Source organism: Canis lupus, chromosome 37 (genome assembly GCF_048164855.1).
Source record: "Canis lupus baileyi chromosome 37, mCanLup2.hap1, whole genome shotgun sequence".
Lineage (NCBI taxonomy): Eukaryota > Metazoa > Chordata > Mammalia > Carnivora > Canidae > Canis > Canis lupus.
Window position 1 is genome coordinate 26,050,199 of NC_132874.1, and position 20,432 is coordinate 26,070,630.

Sequence of the window (20,432 nt, forward strand, 5' to 3'; positions counted from 1 at the left end):
GAATATTTAGGCCATTGTAATTAGATTTCTTTGGAATTCTATTCCTTATTTCAGGACACAGTAATTTGTACGGTCTTCTTTTTTCAACCTTGAATTCCTTTAATAATTGTGGCAAGTTAGTAATCAAATTACCTCTTTATGCCAGACCCAACCTTTGAAATTCTTTGTAAATGAAGGACACCTACTGAAGAAGTTTCTCAGAAGGTGAAATCTTTGAGCATTCTACTCTTTTTCTCTCTTTATGAAATGCTTCTATACTCAGAATCTTTTGGCCACAAGATATTCTGGTTAATTTTTTTATATATGCTAATTTGAAATCCTATAGTATAGATATGTACAAAATGGAGTACTGTTATAAACTCTTAATGGTTAGCTTTATTTAAATTCTGGTAAAATATAAAAATTTATATTATGAGGAGTGTATGCTTTGGGAATACTTATTGGTAAATATAAAAAGAGAAGTATTTTAAGGAGGGTATAGTTTAAGGTTTTGAATATTTTACAAAATATTTTTGGTTTTAGCCCTTGTCACATAAATTATTACATCATCATCATTATTAACCTTATTATCATCTTTTTCTCACAGTCATTAACAGCTGAAGAGAAGATTGTTACAGAAAAGCACCTCGAATTATCCCCTAGATCCAAGAAAGGTAATGTTCTGTTGATTTCTTTTTTTTTTTTTTTTTAAAGATTTATTTATTGATTGAATCATGATAGACAGAGAGAGAGAGAGAGAGAGAGACAGGAGGGGGGAGAAGCAGGCTCCATGCTGGGAGCCCGATGTGGGACTCGATCCCGGGACTCCAGGATCGTGCCCTGGGCCAAAGGCAGGTGCTAAACCGCTGAGCCACCCAGGGATCCCTGTTCTGTTGATTTCTTGACAGAAAAGGTATAAAGCTAATAGATCTTTCTTTGATTTATTATATAGTTTGGATAGAATACATATTTATGATTGAGGCACCCTGAAGTGAAAGATTTTTAAAATATCTTTGTTGCTGCTCAAATAAAATTGGGTTTCTGTTGGGAAGAAAAGGGGGTGGATAAGAGGGAGGCTGCTGGCTCTGCTGCCACACTTGGTGGATGGTCAAGGAAAGTCAGGGGTTGAGACCTTAGGAATCTCCTTTGGTTCTATGGGGTCCTGACTGTGTCCTGTGTCCTGACTGTGTGATTTTGGGAAAGAAACTACACATGCTAAGCCTCCATCTGGAAAATGTTTATAAGCATGTGTGCCTCATTGGGTTATTGTGAATTAAAAAAAGGTAATCAAATGTCTATTTCAAAGGCTTGCCTTTAGTAGATTGATTTATGGCTGCAGTTGCTCTTCTTATGTCCAATGGCAAAAAGAGCTATGTAAAGCCTGCTAAAAATTCTGCAGAGTGGGAAAACTTTCTGTGAATAAGAGCTATTTAGTTATTTCATTAATATTTAGGGGGTTCTTTTTATTCAAATGAGAAAAATCTCCCCAATTTTTAAATTCATAAAACATTGTGTTATAAAATAAGCTAATATGTTTTTTTGTAATACCATAATCTTCTGATGGAACTGCGGAATTTAACTTTTCTTGTTATTAGTGCCAAATACTGTGATTTTCAAAGATCAGTTTAATTCTGACTTCTATCTAAAGTGTCCTATGCAGAAAAGATTTTCTCTTATAGATGTGGCTGTTGCCTTTTTCTGGTGATTTTAAGTGAGTATAGCCAAATTCAACTTGAAGAAAAAAGAAAAATAATCTATGGCTTTGTATTATAATTACAAAATGATCTTTTGAGGGATGCCTGGGTGGCTTAGTGGTTGCGCATCTGCCTTTGTCTTAGGGTTTGATCCTAGAGTCCCGGGTCCGAGTCCCACATCGGGCTCCCTGCAGGGAGCCTGCTTCTCCCTCTGCCTGTGTCTCTACCTGTCTCTGTGTCTCTCATGAATAAATAGATAAAGTCTTAAGAAATAAAAAAAAGAAGCACAAAATGATCTTTTGAGATGGTTTTCCTGTGCCAGTATGTATCCAACCCACCCTGCTGTTCTCTGTAGAATGATAGTATATTCTGAAAAGCTGAAAGAGCTTGTATCAATGTATAGTTATTTTAGTTGCAGCATAAGTGTGTATGTTAAGGCAAGAAAATATTGTTAATAATTTAACAAAAACTTACAAATTGATAGGAAGGAGAGGCTCAAGGCATTTCCTAGAACTAGTTCATTTTTAAAATAGTAGCTTCTTTTTTTCTTAGTTTTTTAGAGGAGAGTGGAGCAAAGGGAGAGGGAGAGAATCTTAAGCAGGCTGTATGCCCAATGTGGAGCCTGACATTGGGCTTGATCTCACAGTCCTATGATTATGACCTGTGCCAAATCAAGAGTTGGATGCTTAACTGACTGAGCCATGCAGGTGCCCCTTAAAATAGTAGTTTTTTTTTTTTTTAAAGATTTATTTATTTGAGGTGGGGGGAACGGGGGCGGGGTGGGGCAGAAGGAGAGAATCTTCAGGCAGACTCCCTGACGAGCATGGAGCCTAACATGGCTGGATCCCATGATCCATGAGATCATGACCTGAGCTGAAACCAAGAGTTGGATGCTCAACCGACAGAGCTTCCAATAGTAGCTTCTGAAGTATTAGAAATGTATATTAACAGAAATTTTAGGGTGTGGGAGTAATGTTTTGTGAGAGCTGGGAAGCAGAAGTGGGGGCACTTACTTTTGCAGGGTGTGCACAAAAGGGGAGATATGTCTCCATGTTTCTCTTTCCTCATCTATAAGGCACTGTAACCAGAGAAGACTGAGTAGGGGAAGAAACTGGCAATGGGAAGGAGTCAGAGAAAAGGGACAAAAGGTTATATGCTTGAAAGTTAAGAGCCTGGAACCTTTGTAGATGGTGATTTTCTTTAAAAAGCAAAACTTAAAGATTACTTACCAAAGTGAAACTATAAAATAAAAAAGAGCTAGTATCTAATATTTTTCCTTAAATGCCCTACAGATTGTTTTCTTAAAATTTTGTTATCGAGGTCAGAAATCTCCTCTTTGAGAGGCATCACTAAATTTGTTTTGTTATTATTTGTTGGACTGTTTTTCTCCTCCTTGGACTATGGGTTTCCTAAGGCAGAGCTTTCTCTGTTGCTCTTCTATATATCCTAGGTGTATTAGTTTGCTTGGGCTCCCATAATAAAGTACCAGTAATAAAGTATTCAAACTTGGTAGTGTGAATACCAGAAACTTACTATCTCACAGTCCTACAGGCTAGAAGTCCAAAATGAAGGTATTAGCTGGATTAATTCCTTCTAAGAATCTGCTCTAGGCTTCTTTCCTTGGCTTGTAGATGGTTGTCTTTCCATGTGTCTCTCACACAGTCTTCATTCCTTGCATGTGTCTAAATTTCTCTTTTCCTGGTCATATTGGAATAACTTGATCACCCCTGTACAGACAGATCCTCTCCCTATATAATCACATTCAGGGGTGCTGGAGTGTTGGAACTTTAACACATGAATGACTTTTGGGGTAGCACAATTCAGCCCATAATACTACATGCTAGCACAATGCCTGACATGCAAAGGGCATCCAGAAATGTTTACCTGTTGTAGCTATTCTCATAGTCTAGCTGATGTCCTTCCTTGAATTTCATTGGAATGGGTCTTGGTTTCAAGGGTACCCTTTCCAGCAAATAAAATGAGTTACTTATAAAATCGTGGTAGTATATACAGTGCCTGTAATTCACGAGTTTATGAATTTCAAGAATTCATTGTATAATCTGAAAATAATGATAGCTTTACTTCTTGTCTTAGTCCGATTAGACAGCTGTAACAATAATACCACAGACTAGGTAGCTTATAAATGGCAGAAATTGGTCCAGTATATTTAGTGTCTGGTGAAGACTTGCTTCCAGGTTCATGACAGTACCATCTTGCTGTGGACTCACTTGGAGGAAGGGGCCAGGAATCTCTCTGGGGGCTGCTGCTGATTAAGAGCCCTAATCCCATTCATGAGGGCCTCATGACCTAACACCTCCAAAGTCCCCACCTCTTAATCCCTCACCCTGGGAACTGAGTTTGAACAGTGGGAATTTTAAGGGATACAACCATTCTGTCTATGGCATTCCACTCCTTGCTTTTCAGTTTACTCTTCCAAATGTGTAATAGTAAGAGGGACTGATGATGTCTTTTACAAGTAAATATATAGCTCAATTTTTATTAGCTATTTAAATCAATATGGATGAAGTTTTGTTTTTTAAATTTTATATTTTGAAGACAACTTTAGTAATTCTGGATGTTCATGGCACTGAGTAAGTATTTAGCAGATGTTTATAATTATTTTATGTTTTTATTCCTTTGTAAGTGCTCTTTTTTCAGATATTATTTTGTCAGTGAATTTGGTTTCCTGATCAAAAAAGTGGAGCATTTGCTTTTTTTGAGCTACTGTTATACAGTGACATACCTCAAATACAATATTTAATTTTTCTTTTCATGATAAATGTTGTCTTTCAGATGATACATTGCTTGGGGGAGGAGTCTTCTTGTTTTTCTCTTTTCTCAGAGCTTACTTATCCGTTGTTGTGTAAATATGTACTGAATGAAGCCATTTAACTTCTGAGTCTGTTTACTCTAGAGCTTGAATTTATTTATTTTATTTAATTTTTTAAAAAGATTTTATTTATTTATTCATGACCAACACACAGAGAGGCAGAGACACATAGCCCGAAGGAGAAGCAAACTCCATGCAGGGAGCCCGACGTGGGACTCGATCCCGGGTCTCCATGATCACACCCTGGGCTGAAGGCGGCGCTAAACCACTGGGCCACTGGGGCTACCCTAGAGCTTGAATATAATATCTAACCTCTTAATCTCATTCAAATGTGTCTAAGATACTTTTTTAAGTTTTATGATTAGAAAAATTGATTTTTTTAAAGGTATGTATTACTTTCCTGATTACTGTCAGAAAAGTTTCCCAGTGACGTACTGTTACATCAAGATGGAGTAGCCCCATTCTTTCTAGGTTTTCTATTAGAATGGCTAAAATAAAAAGTGGTGACAATACCGAATGCTGTCAGTGATATGGAGAAACTGATACATTGCTTATAGGACTGTAAAATGGTACAGCCGCTAAGGAAAAGCTTGGCAGTTTCTTAGAAGACTAAACATGCAATTACTGTACAACCTGGCAATTACCTTTGAACATATATACCAGAGCGTGAAAATTACATTCACATAAAACCCAGTATGTAATGTTCATAGCAGCTTTATTTGTAATAGTTAAAACTAGAAACAACACAAATGCTCTTTAGTGGGTGAATGCATAAACAAACTATGGTGCATCCATATTCTATATTACTCAGTAATAGAAAGTGTTGATACACAGAACAACTTGGATGAATGTCCAGGGATTTAGGCTGAGGAAAAAAAAGCCAGTCCTGAAGTGTCATATAGTATGATTCCATTTATGTATAATTCTTGAAATGATAAAATTACAAAAATGCAAAACTGATTCATTGCCAGAGGTTAAGAATTGGGGTGAGGAGGTTGGCTATGATGTGGCTTTAAAAAGGTAATGCAAGATGTCCTATGGATTTTTTTTTGTTGTTTTGAAGGTATCAGAATCAGCATTCTGGTTGTGATGTTACACTATAGTTTTGCAAAATGTTACCATTGAAGGAACTGGGTAAAGCATACAAGGGTTCTCCATTGTTTCTTATAACTGTATGGAAATCTACTATTACCTTAAAATAACACATTTAGTTAAAAGAGTTTTTCTGTTCAGTGTTTTTAATCACATTACTGCTACCAGGGCTCCTATATGGCAAAGGAGGCACACAGAAGCATTCCTGTTGTACGTTAAGTATTGGTTTTGTGGGGTTGTTTTTTTTTTTTTTTTTTTTTTTTGTCTTTTTCTTTTGGTTTCATCAAATATTCTAGGACATTATAATTCAATAATTAGTTCAAGGTTATTTTTTGAGTTTTCATTTGTACTACAATCATTTTCCTTTTTTTAAATATATAACTTATCTCAATTACTGCTACTTCTGTTTCTTAGAATTATTTTTAAAGGATTTTATTTATTTATTCATGAGAGACACAGAGAGAGAGGCATGCAGGCTCCATGCAGGAAGCCCAATGTGGGACTTGATCCCAAGACCCCGGGATCATGACCTGAGCCAAGGACAGATGCTCAACTGCTGAGCCACCCAGGGATCCCTTATAATTTGGTTTTAATTCAAAGAATCTTAGGTTGCACATAGAACTTTAGGCAGGAAGATTTGATATAAGATATTACTTATGCTATCATCAGAGTTTTGTTATTTGTGACTTTGGCAAAGTAACATGCTTAAAATCTTATAAATAACCATCATATCAGTTGATTGTGTTTATATATTTTCTTTTTCTTTAACAGAAGCTACTGCATCTAAGAGTACCAGTGGACTGATAGATATAACATGGAGTTCCAGTGGAAGTGATCTGTCAGATGAGGATAAAACATGTCTTAAATCACAGAGAGATAACGGACATGGTTCTACAATAGACAGGCTTTGTAACAGGAAGAGGAATATTTTATGTCCAGAAGATGGGGCCAGTGAAGGTAAATTGATAATTTGGTAAGAAGTCTTCTTTCTGTTATATATTGGGTTCAGTATTGGAAAAAACTTCATTCCTTTTCTAACACTTAGTATTAGTGATGACCATACCGAATTATCATGTAGTTTCACCATATCTGGAATATAAGTAATAGTGCCAAAGACCATGAGGGACAGAGGAGAAACTGAATGGGCTGTAGTCAGAAACAGAGAAAAACCATTAAAGACTCTTAACTCTGGGAAAGAAACTGAGGGTCACTAGAGGGGAGATGTGTTGGGGGGATGGGTAACGAGCATTAAGGTAGGAATATGATGTGATGAGCACTGGGTGTTATATGCACCTGATGAATTATTGAACACAACTTGTGAAACCGATGATGTATTATTTGTCTGCTAATTGAATTTAAATATAAAAAATAGGATGAAAAAATTTGCATGTTATTTTATGAGTGGATAGTATGTTTTGTGAATTACATCTCATTAAAGCTGCTATTAAGAAAATGAAAACTGTCCGTGTCCTTCTGTATTAAAAGACAGTTTTCAAAACTCTAAGAATGGAAAGGTGCTTTGAGCTAATTACTTTGAAATGGTTAATGAATTGTTGACTTCTCTTAAGCAAGTTGACTGTTAGGTAACAAATGATCCCTTGGAGTATATCTCTAATCATGTGTGTAACTGCTGGCTTATCTTTCTCTTCTCTCTTCCTTTTCCTTCTCCTCCTCCCCTTGCTCCTTTTTTTTTTTTTTTTTAAACTTTTTTTTTTTTTAATTTTATTTATGATAGTCATACAGAGAGAGAGAGAGAGAGGCAGAGACATAGGCAGAGGGAGAAGCAGGCTCCATGCACCGGGAGCCTGACGTGGGATTCGATCCTGGGTCTCCAGGATCGCGCCCTGGGCCAAAGGCAGGCGCCAAACCGCTGCGCCACCCAGGGATCCCCCCTTGCTCCTTTTTACCTTTAATTACTGTTTATCAGTTTCTTGTTTTACCCCAGACCCTTGGCTGGATATTATGTATATTATTTCCTTTTATACATGCTACATCCTGTGAGCTGAGTACCCTCATTTTAGAGAAGGAAATTGGGACTCAGAGAAGTCAAATTGTTTGTCCAGAGTCACATAGTTAATAAGTATGCCATTTAATATTTATAGTCAGGGTTGTCTAATCTCAATGTTGTGTGCTTCTACGCTCTTCTGGTGCTTAACAGACTTGGCTTCTTATCATAATTACCAGGTGAGTTTTAAACACAATATGCCCAGACCTCCTTCCAGCTGTATTGGATTAGTCTCTGGAGAGTAAGGCCCAGCTTTAGGATTGAGAGGGAAGAGCCCTGAGTTAAAATTGTCAGAATCTTTTCTCCTTAAAAAAAAAAAAAAAAAAGAATTCCCCTTCCATTTGTCTTTTACATAACTTTGAGAAATCTTCTTAACTTTTTGGAGACTCAATTTTTTCATCCATAAAATACAAACTTTACTCTAACGGGGATTGTCTTGCCTGCTTCATAAAATTATTGTGAACAAGAAAGGTCTTACTAGTTTGGGTTGTAATATATCATTTTATACCACTCAGCAATTCCAGTATAAGTGTTATTCATCTATGGGCTTCTCTAGGGTAGAAACAGTGTTCTGTATTATCTCCTGTATTTGTTTGTTTTGATGTTGTTAGATTGTAAGTGTCTAGATGTGTCCAGGGTGCAGTAGGCCCTCAGTAGGCACTGATTTTACTGAATGAATGAGGAATGAATGAATAAATGGTACAAAAATACAGTAGCTCCTGGGGCACTTGCATTCCTCGGAACTCGGCCTCTCCATGGCTTTCTGCTGTCATGCTTCAGCAACCTGGAGACTTTCTTTATGTGTCCCATTGCCTGGCTTCTGTGAGTACATGTGTTGTTACATGTGGTATTCCCCGGCCATTCCCTAATGGTCAGAGTGGCTCCTGCAGTTATTTTACTGCCATTATGCATCTGCTTCTCTCAGACTGGTCTGACCTCCAGTCTTTTATAATCACTATAGTGGACTTTTATCTTCTGGAACAACAGTATCAGATTAAAGACTTATTCCATACTTTTACCTTTAGCTTTTTTTTTTTTTTTTTTGGTTTTTATTTTGAATTCCCTTTCAGGTATTAAAGCTAGTAAGTTATTTCATTTTTAATATTACTTCTATCTGGAAATAAGATTGTTGCTATTAGACCTCTGAAATAGGGCCAAGATGTCTTATTAGCCCTCTGAGTTGCTGAAGTAGTTGTGAGGGAATACTTGGGCTTTGGACTGTGTGAGAGGTTTATGTTATATGCCTCAGAGATTAACTTATACTTAATAACTATTATTTCTTTAAACATAGATTAAATTTGGTTGGCATATGAAAATAATTAAATTTCCAAATTAAATTTTGTAAAAGTAGCACCTAGATAACAATGCTTACAAAGTACACTAAAAACTAAATTTACTTTTTTTTTTTTTTTTTTTTACGAGAAATCTGTAAAAAAAAGTTTTAGGTGAAAATCCTTTAAGAAGTCTGTTAATAGGAGACTGAATAAACTGTGGGTTAGCTATGCAGTGGAATACTAAGTTGTAGAAAAGAATAAGGATGCTCCCTGTTACTGATAAGGAAAACCTTTGTTAAGTACAAAAAAAGATCAAAGTGTGTCAGAAAGGAAGAAAATTGTAGTATTTTATTTGCTTGAAGTTGCTGGAAAAGCTCAAGAAAGATGAGTTTCTATACAAGAACAACTAATAAAAATAATTACCTGAGAATTGGGATAGTGGTGATAGGAGAAACAGCATGGCTAGAGATGAGAGTAGGAATATAATTTTCACAGTCTTTTAATATATATTTTAAAAATTACTCAGCAACATGGAATTTTTTAACTATTGAGAGTAAAGAAAACAGATTAAAAATATTATGGATAAATAAAATTGTTTAAAATTGTATTTTTTAGATGAACTACAGTTTATTGACTGGGAGATTGACAGTGACAGGGAAGATGCTAGTGAGTATTATGAATTTGAAGACAGTGAGAGTGTTGGGGAAATATCAGACTGTGCTTCTTGTTCAAGCAGTCATTCTTCGACTAGTCAAGAGAGGCTCTCTGAGCTTCTGAAGGTAAGAACTCATTGTCTCAAAATTTTTCATTCTGTTTATGACATTTGTTAATCGTAGCTTTTTGGTGTTGCATTTTAAACTCCTTTTTCCAGGGTAGTCACTTTTGACTCTTAGTGATTCTTTCATTCTTTACTTCCTTGTCTTTAAATAACATGCTTATATAATATACTTCTGAAATATGGGTAACCAACTCCTCACCCACTCCCTCCAGCTGCTATACATTGGACTTTTCCCATTCCTCCATTTTCCAAGGACACATGTATCATGGTTTGGTTAGATTAATATTCAACATTGCATAATATTTATAACCAAGGCAAATATTAATTATTATTTTTCCTTCATAACTTTTCATTTTCTTTGGAGTTAGTGACTTTGGGTTTTTGTTTGCCTAAATTTATTTATTAGTAATAAAACTAAGTTTTTGCCATTGTTTATCTCTCCAGTTAAGGCTTTTCAGGCATTTCAGTAGTTTTGTCTTTTTGGAGAACTTGTTCCCACAACTTCCAGCTGCTTTCATTTGAACTCTCTTCTCTGCTTTGAGGATGTAGCCACCCTTAGGTCTCTCTTCACCATCTCTCTCCACCATCTTCCTAGTAATTCACTTCACTTTTCTCCAGTTTGGAGCAACTTTAACCTGGATTCCATGTCTTTTTCTTTCTTGGTTTTTATTCTCAATATGATTGAGCATATCTTCTAGTAGGTTTGTTTGTTTGTTTGTTTGTTTCTTTCTTTCCTTTTTTAAAGATTTTATTTATTCATGAGAGACACAGAGAGAGAGGCAGAGACACAGGCAGAGGGAGAAGCAGGCTCCATGCAGGGAGCCTGAGACAGAACTTGATCCAAGGATCCCGGGATCACGCCCTGGGCTGAAGGCAGACACTTAACCAGTGAACCACCCAGGTGCCCCTTCTAGTAAGTTTCAAGAGAGGATTTATGGAAGATAAATGGCATGTCAAAAGATGCATTTATCACACTTTGATAATTGACAATTAGACAATTTAGACAATTGGCTAATTGGTTGACAATTTAGATAGAATGTTAGGTTGGAAATAATTTTTCTTCAGAATTTTGAAGGCATTATTTCATTGTCTTCTAGTTCCAGAATTGCTGTCAAGAAGCCTGAAGCTATTCTCACTCATTCTTGATTTTTTTTTTTTTAAGACTTATTTACTTATTTGAGAGATGTGGGGGAAGGAGCAGAAGGAGAGGGAGAAAGGCGATTCCAAACAGACTCCTTGCTGAACACAGAGCTCAGTCCCAGGAACCTGACATCATGATATGAGTTGAAATCAAGGGTCAGGTGCTCAACTCACTGAATCATCCAGGAACCCCTCTCATTCTTGATTTTTTAATATTTTCTCTGTATCACTTTTTTTAAGCAGTGCGATTGTGATATGTCTACATGTAGTTTTTCTGCTTGGAGCTTATCAGGCTTTTTGAATATGTAGTGAATCAGGAATCCCCAAGGGGTCCACGCCTAGGTTTGATAACTCGCTGGTAGGACTCTCAGAACTTAATGTACACATGGCTATGATTTATTATAGTGAAATAATACAAAGCAAATCAGCAGTCTTTCAAGAGTCCTACTCCAGTGTAGTCACACAGGTTATGCTTAATTGCTTTAGCAGTGAGCTTTAACAACATCTATAAAGTGTTGTCTGCCAGGGGAGCTCATTGGTGACTCAGTGACCAGAGTTTTTATTGGGGGAGAACGAGGAAGCTGAAAAAAAAAAAAAAAAAAGGAAACAGGTAATGGATCACAAAGATGTAGGAAGATCAGTGACTTATTAAACTGTTATAACATTTGTATCATAGGAATCCCAAGAGACGTAGGGAGGAAAAAAAGCGGCAGAAGGTTTATTTAAACAAATTGTAGCTAAAAACTTTCCTAACCTGGGGAAAGGCACAGACATCAAAATCTAAGAAGCACAGAGATATCCCATTAAATTCAAGAACAGCTGACTATCACCAAGGCATATCATAGTCAAATTCACAAAACAGACAAGGAAAGATTCCTTGAAAGTAGCAAGAAAAGTCCTTACTCTACAAGGGAGACAGATCAGGTTCACAGCAGATTTGTCCACTGAAACCTTGCAGGCCAGAAAGGAGTTGGAGGATATATTCAATGTAATGAGTGGGGAAAAATATGCAGCCAGGAATTATTTATCCAGCAAGGTTCTGATTCAGAATAGAAGCAGAGATAAAGAGTTTTCTAGAAAAACAAAAAATAAAGGAGTTTGTGACCACTAAACCATTCCTGAGGAAAATGTTACAGAGTACTCTTTTTGAGTGGAGGGAAAAAAAAAGACCAAAAGGAACAAAGACCAAAAAGGATCAGAGAACATCACCAGAATCATCAACTGGTCAGGTGAATGCTGCTGAATTCATATCTTTCAAAAATCACTTTGAATATATATGGGCTAAATGCACTAATCAAAAGACATAAGATATCAGAATGGATTAAAAAACAAGATCCATCTATATGCTGCCTATAAGAAACTCACTCATTTTAGACCTAAAGAATCTGCAGATTGGGGATCCCTGGGTGGTGCAGCTGTTTGGCGCCTGCCTTTGGCCCAGGGCGCGATCCTGGAGACCCGGGATCGAATCCCACGTCGGGCTCCCGGTGCATGGAGCCTGCTTTTCCCTCTGCCTGTGTCTCTGCCTCTGTCTCTCTCTCTCTCTGTGTGACTATCATAAATAAATAAAAATTTTAAAAAAAAATCTGCAGATTGAAGTGAGGAGAACCATCTATCATGCTAATAGACTTCAAAAGAAAGCCAGAGTAGCCATACTTATATCAAACTAGATTTCTTTAAAAAGATTTTATTTATTTGAGAGAGATAGACAAAGATAGTGAGAGAAAGTGTGAGCAAGAAGGAGAGGGAGAAGCAGGTTCCCCACTGAGCAGGGAGCCTGACATGAGGCCGGATCCCCAGACCCTGGGACCATGACCTGAGCCAAAGGCGAATGCATAACTGACTGAACCATCCAGGTGCTAGATTTTTAAAACAAAGACTGTAACAAGAGATGAAGAGCCTTATAATTAAGGGATCTCTCCATCAAGAAGATCTACAATTGTAAATATTCTTGCCCCCAAGTTGGGAGCATGCTAATTTATAAATCAATTAATACTAAACAAAGAAACTCAGGAATAATACAGTAATAGTGAGGACTTTAACATGCCACTTACAGCAATGGACAGATCATCTAAGCAGAAGATCAACAAGGAATCAAGGGCTAGAACAACACACTGGACCAGATAGATTTAACATATATATTCATAACATTTCATCCTGAAGCATCAGAGTACACATTCTTTTTGAGTGCACATGGAAAATTCTCCAGAAAAGATCACATACTGGGTCACAAGGTGGCCCTCAACAAGTAGAAAAAGATTGAGATCATACCATGCATATTTTCTTTCTTTTTTTTTTTTAAGATTTTTTTTCATTTATTCATGAGACACACAGAGAGAGAGAGAGGCAAAGACATAGGCAAAGGGAGAAGCAGGCTCCACGTAGAGAGCCTGATGTGGGACTCCATCCTGTGACCCCAGGATCACTCCCTAGGTGGAAGGCAGACATTCAGCCGCTGAGCCACCAGGTGTCCCCTCATGCATATTTTCATACCACAATGCTCTGAAACTTAAAGGCAGCCATAAGGAAAAATTTGGAAAGACCAGAAATACATGGAGGTTAAAGAGCATCCTACTAAATGATGAATGAGTTAACCAGGAAATTAAGAAATAAGAAATAGTACATGGAAGAAGATGAAAATGAAAACACAGCAGTCCAAAACCTTTGGGATGCAACAAAGGCAGTTTTAAGTTGCACTACAGCCCCACCTCAAGAAGCAAGAAAATTCTCAAATAGACAACCTAACCTTACACCTAAAAGAGCTAGAAAAGAAACAACAAATGAAACCTACAGTCAGCAGGAGGGAAATAATAAAGATGAGAGCAGAAATAAATGATATAGAAACAAAAAATCCAGTGGAACAGATAAAGAAACTAAGAGCAAGTCTTCAAAAGAATTCATAAAATTGATAAATACTTAGCCATACTTATTGAGAAAAGGAGAGAGAGAGGGAGGGAGAGAAAGAGAAAGAGAGAGAGGAAGAGAAAGAGAGAGAGAGGAAGAGAAAGGGCCCAAATAGATAATCATGAATCTAAGGGGAGACATTACAACCATCACCACAGAAATACAGTTATAAGAGAATACTGTGGAAATTATGTGCCAACAAACTGGGAAACCTGGAAAAAATGAACAAATTCCTAGAAACCTACAAACCGCCAAAACTGAAATAGGAAGGAATAGAAAATTTGAACAGAGGGATCCCTGGGTGGCGCAGCAGTTTAGCGCCTGCCTTTGGCCCAGGGCACGATCCTGGAGACCCGGGATCGAATCCCACGTCGAGCTCCCTGCATGGAGCCTGCTTCTCCCTCTGCCTATGTCTCTGCCCCTCTCTCTCTCTCTCTGTGACTATCATGAATAAATAAATAAAATCTTTAAAAAAAAAAAAAAAAAAAAAAGAAAATTTGAACAGACCCATAACCAGCAAAGAAATTGAATCAGTAACCAGATATCTCTCAACAAACAAAAGTCCAGGGTCGGATGGATTCCCTGGGTAATTCTACCAGACATTTTTTTTTTTAATATTTTTCTTTCTTTTTTTTTTTTTTTTTAAAGATTTTATTTATTTATTCATAGAAACAGAGAGAGAAAGAGAGAGGCAGAGGGAGAAGCAGGCTCCATGCAGGGGGCCCGATGCGGGACTCGATCCCAGTTCTCCAGGATCACACCCCAGGCTGCAGGCGGCACCAAACCGCTGTGCCACCGGGGCTGCCCTACCAGACATTTAAAGAAGAGTTAATCTCCATTCTCCTCAGACTGTTCCAGAAAATAGAAATGGGAGGAAAACTTCCAAACTTATTGTGTAAAGCCAGCATTACCTGGATCTCAAAACCAAAGATCCCACTAAAAAAGGATTACAGGCCAGTATCTGTGATGAACATAAATATAAAAAGTTTCAATAAAATATTAGCAAATTGAATTCAACAGTACCTTAGAATTATTCACCACAGTCAAGTGGGACTTATTCCTGGGGCTGCAGGCATGGTTTGACATCTACAAATCAATCAACATGATACATCACATTAATAAAAGAAAGGATAAAAACCATATGGTCCTGTCAATGGATGCAGAAAAAGCATTTGACAAAGTACAACATCCTTTCTTGATAAAAACCCTCAACGAAGTAGGGATAGATGGAACATACCTCAACATCATAAAGGTCACATATGAAAGACTCAACAGCTAGTATCCTCAGTGAGGAAAAATTAAGAGCCTTAACCCTATGGTCAGGAACAAAACAAAGATGTCCACTCTCAACATTACTATTTAACATAGTACTAGAAGTCTTAGCCTCAGCAGTCAGACAATAAAAAGAAAAGGCATCCACATTGGCAAGGAACAAGTCAAACTTTCACTGTTTATAGATGACATGATACTCTGTAGAAAACCTGAAAAACTCCGCCAAAAAATTACCTGAACTCTTAAAGGAATTCAGTAAAGTCGCAGGATGTAAAATGAATGTGCAGAAATCGGTTGCATTTCTATACACCAGTAATGAAACAGTAGAAAAAGAAATCAAGGAACTAATCCCATTTGCAGTTGTGCTAAAAGATACCTAGCAATAAACCTAAACAAAGAGGTAAAAGATCAATACTCTGAAAGCTACAGAACACTTATGCAAGAAACTGAAGACACAAAGAAATGGAAAAACATTCTATCTCATGGATGAGAAGAACATTGTTAAAATGTCTGTACCATCCAAAGCAAGCTGTACTTTTAATGCTGTCACTATCACTACACCACCAATTTTTTTCACAGAGCAAGAACAAATCATCCTAAAATTTGCTTGGAACACAAAAGACCACAAAGCCATTGTGGAAAAAAAAAACAAAAACAAAAACAAAAAACTGGAGATATTACGGTTCCGGATTTTAAGCTGCATTAGAAAGTTGTCATCAGGTAGTATGGTAGTGGCATAAAAACAGACACATAGATCAGTGGAACAGAAGAGAGAACCCAGAAATGGATTCACAACTCTGTGGTCAACTCCTCTTCAACAGAGCAATAGAGAATATCCCATGGAAAAAAGATAGTCTCTTCAACAAACTGTGTTGGGAAAATTGGACAGCCACACGTGGAAGAACGAAACTGGACTACTTTCTTATGCACAAAAATAAATCTAAAATTGATGAAAGATCTAAATGTGAGACAGGAAACCATCAAAATCATAGAGAACACAGGCAGCAATCTCTCTGACCTTGGCCATAGCAACTTGTTATTAGACACTTTGCCAGAGGCAAGGAAAACAAAAACAAAAATGAACTATTAGGATTTTGCATGATAGAAAGCTTCTGCACTGTGAAAGAAACAATCAACAAAACTAAAAGGCAGCCCATAGTATGGGGGAACGTATGGGAAAGAGGTAAAGCAAAAAAGAGAAGGAAACAAGCCATTAGTGATTCTTAATGAGAGAGAACAAACTGAGGGTTGCTGGAGGGAGGTGGGTGGGGAATGAGCTAGATGGGTGATGGGTTATTAAAGAGGGCAATTGTGTGGTGAGCACTGGATGTTGTATGTAAGTGATGAATCACTGAATTCTACTCCAGAAACCAATATTGCACTACACATTAACTAAATTAAAAAAGAAAATGGGAAGAATGTTTCTTTGGACTGTTTCCAGAAAGGTAGGAAGCTATTTTTAATGAATAACCTTGTATGCTATTTTGAGTTTTGAATCAAGTACATTTATTGCTTGGATTAAAAAATGTTTTTTAAAAGGACATTCTGTAGGGACACCTGGGTGGCTCAGCGGTTAAGTGCCTGCCTTGGGCTCAGGGCATGATCCTGCAGTCCTGGGATCGAGTCCCACATCGGGCTTCTGCAGGGACCCTGCTTCTTCCTCTGCCTGTGTCTCTCCTCTCCCTCTCTATGTCTCTCATGAATAAATAAATAAAATCTTAAAAAAAAAAGTTTTGCGGTAGTATCCAGAATATATTAAGAGCTGTAACAAACCAGATAATGAATAGAAAAGGAAAACCGAAAGGCCTGTAAGCATGTGAAAAGATGCTCAGTCTCAGTAGTAGTATGGCGAGTGCAAATTAAAAATGAAATAATACATATTCATGAGATTAGTGAAACACTGAAAGGAATGTGATAGTGCCTAATGTCAGGAATCTGTAGCAATAGGAATATTGCTGTTGGATATAAATTGGTTTAGCCATTTTCTAATTTGGTAAGTTCTTATAAAGCTGAAGTTATTCATAATATATGAGCCTGCAGTTGTGCTCTTAGATAAATATCCTTGAACTTTTCAAACTGGTTTATGACCCATTAGTGGGTAATTGATTCAGTGAGTTTTAAAAATATAGTGGAATCACTATAATGTAGTCAAACATTAGAATGTATGAATTACTAGCAGTATTTTCATGCAATTTATATTCAGTTATGTTAGTATATGTGTGTTGAATTACATGACATATTTTTTACTGTTCTTAGGCAAAAATGTTTGAAAGCCACTGTTCAGAGGAATTTTCACACCTGTCTAGAGGAATATGTATACATGACTACTGTGACATTGTAAGAGTAATTTCTGGAAGTCAATATTATGTGATCACAGGCAAATTGTTTTGTATATGGTAGAGAGCTATAGTTACCATCATGAATAATATTGGGGAAGGAAGCCAGTTTGCCAAAGGATATGTACAATTTGATCCTGCATTATATGAAGTCTATAGTCATGCAAAGCAGTGGTACATATTGATAATCAACAATCTTGGAGGAGAGGAAGTTTTTCTGTAGACACATTTTCCAAGTTGCTGTAGTGATGTCACTGTGCGTCATCATTCCCTGTAGTGCAGCTGTGGAAGTGTGCATGCAGATCTTCAGTTGCAAGGAACACAGTTGATAGATGGCCCCAAGTGCCATCCCTCAGGATCCATCATTTTCTTTGTATTAGGGCCATGTTACTGTTAGGCTACATTGCAGCCTGAGACTCTTCCTACTCAATCCTCTTTCCTTCTTGTCCTCCTCATAGTTTTCAGACCTGCATCGTGGTTTTAAATCTCTCCTCGACTCCTACTTTCTCCCCTTTATCCTTTGCAGGTGCTTCCTTCAGGACTGTGTTTTGTAGCTGATGGTGTTTTTGGCATCTGCCATCAGGAGACTAACTCATACCTGCACCCTCTGCTCAGTATCTTGCAGTCACTCTAGTGCTTCTTCTTAATACTTGTACTGATACCTTAACCTTTCTCTTTCGTTTATTCAACATTTCAGGTAGGTTGAAAATAGTAAAATCTGTGACATGTAGTTTTTGTTGACTTGTCTATATTCACAGTTTATTTGTGTGAATATGCTCAGAAGCATGCCCTGAGAACACCTAGTAGTGGTGAGCAAGTGAGCCTGGGATGGGATAGCAGCCAATCAAGGGATAATTAATTAGCAGTTAACCCTTGTGGGCACCTGGAGCTTAGCACTGCTGTAAAATTCTGGGAGCCTCAGAATTATCCATCAGAGGGACAGGGAAGGGGCAAGAAAGCTGGGTTATTTATATGTAGATCTCTTCATTCATTGATTATGGGCTGGCCCTTGGAATTTGGGTGATGGAGTATTTCCTAGTTCTTACAGACTACGGCACAGGTGGGAAAAATGGCTTCTGGTAGCCAGAGAAATCCTTGAGGCAAAGAAATGAAAATGCTGGAAATTGGAAACTGAAGATAGGGAAGGGCATAGTGGAGGGTGTCAGCAGGGTCTGTTATAATCTTTAAAGACCCATGTATATTGAATAAACGAAAGGGGGGAAGATTTATACTACAATTAGGAATTTAGTGAGTATTACTTAGCTCTCCAGAAGCAAACTCTCTCTTATCCTTTTACTACTGAATAATTGTTACTATTTTATGAATGAGATGCTATTTGTCTCTCATTTATGAATGTTTGTAGAAATATATGGTGTGTGGATACTTACTGTGTGGGAGAACCATACTTTGATTCAGTGGGAAACCTTGATTATAATATAGGTCTGTTTAGAATCCCTTGCCCAGACTGGCGTGAGTGATGTTGATGATGTAGGAAACAGTCTTGCCTGTGAGCATAATTTTGCCAGTTCTTTGGAGCAGAGTTCTGCTTGTGCTTATGTAAAGGCCACTGAACTCATAATAATAGCACATACTAACATTATGAATTCTTCTTTGTTGTGGGGCATTCTTCTAAGCACTGTGCTATGTACAGTAGCTTATTTAAACCTCATAATAGCTCTTATGAGGTGGGAGCTATTGTTATCATCCCTAATTTTCAGAGGATTCTAAGGCATTATGTAATTTTTCTTTGGTTATAAAGTAGTATGTGAGTGAACCAGGATCCTAACTCAGGTGCTCTGGTTTCTTTCTTTCTTCCTTTTCCTTTTCCTTTCCTTTCCTTTTGATTTTATTTATTTATTTATTTATTCATGAGAGAGACATAGAGAGAGAGGGGGGCAGAGACACAGGCAGAGGGAGAAGCAGGCTCCACGCAGGGAGCCCGACGTGGGACTTGATCCCGGGACTCCAGGATCACACCCTGGGCCGAAGGCAGGTGCTAAACCGCTGAGCCACCCAGGGATCCTCAGGTGCTCTGGTTTCTAAGCTGTGGTCCTGGCCATTTTGTTATAGTGTCAATAATAGTAATAACAATAATATTAATAACACAATAACCCTATGTTTTTACTATGTCAGGCACTTTACTAAGTGCTGATCATGTCAGGTAAATGTTATTATTAACACCATTTTATAGAGGAGGGAATGGAGTTATAGCTAATAAGTGGCAGAATGAGATTCTAACTTGTGGAATCTGATCCTAAATTCTCTTAATTACTTAGGTTGTATTCCTTGGAGTATAACAGTTTAACTGTTATATATGCTCAACTACTTGGAGGAAAAGCATGATAGAAATCAAAGAGAATAGCAGTAGCTTCTCTTTGTAATGTCTTTTAGCACATTTAACCAATGTCGTTGATTATTGATACTACTCTCTGTATTGTTAGGTATGGCGGTCTGGGTTTTTACAGTTTATCTGTGTCTTCCTAGAACCATTCCTGTAGAGGGCAGCAGAACACAGCAGTGATACTTCTCTTCATAATGTTTTTCAGGAAGTGGGAAGGAAGTTGGATTTAGATGAGCGTTGTTATGTAATTTTCATGTATTTTGTGTAGTGACTCATGTGCAGGTTAGCAGGCATAGTAAATACCAGATAACCTGTATAAGGTTCAGGCTTATCGCTGAAGTTGTGCAACAGAAGCTGGCTGGCACAAATGAAAGATCTCCAAGTAGTTCATGAAGTTTTAAGGAGAAAGCAAATGAGCTTTTCAAATTTGAAATATATATTTATTATTATGAAATCGATGTTTTCTTTTTATACTTAACAGTAGTAGTAGAACAAATGATTCAGTATGTCATAGATGAAATATGGAAGAGACTGAAAAAATAAGATAAGCAAAATTTTGTATTCTTACATGGGAGTGTATTGTATGTACCCTTTACAAAATGATCTTTAAAAATATTTCTAAATTTAATGAACATATTTGTAATTTTATTTTTATTTTTATTCACTTGTTTATATTTATATAGAACTTTGAAAGTAATACATTTAATTTCACTTTTAATGAGTTTTAATGGTGATTTGGAATAAAGTGATGTGACTAAATATGTACTAATTGTAAATGTCTAGGAAC

General features: G+C 37.2%; 1 protein-coding gene across 12 annotated transcripts in view; it reads left to right on the top strand.

The window, feature by feature from the left end:
* SPIDR (scaffold protein involved in DNA repair) overlaps positions 1-20,432 on the top strand; it is a 434,037-nt gene that overhangs the window by 12,106 nt on the left and 401,499 nt on the right. For 11 of the 12 annotated variants that reach the window (XM_072813794.1, XM_072813796.1, XM_072813795.1 and 8 more), the window contains 3 exons: positions 587-653; positions 6,367-6,552; positions 9,490-9,653. In XM_072813794.1, coding sequence (XP_072669895.1) covers positions 587-653; positions 6,367-6,552; positions 9,490-9,653 — 417 coding nt within the window. The remainder of the gene's footprint in view (positions 1-586; positions 654-6,366; positions 6,553-9,489; positions 9,654-20,432) is intronic. The other variant, XM_072813805.1, reaches the window with a different exon arrangement.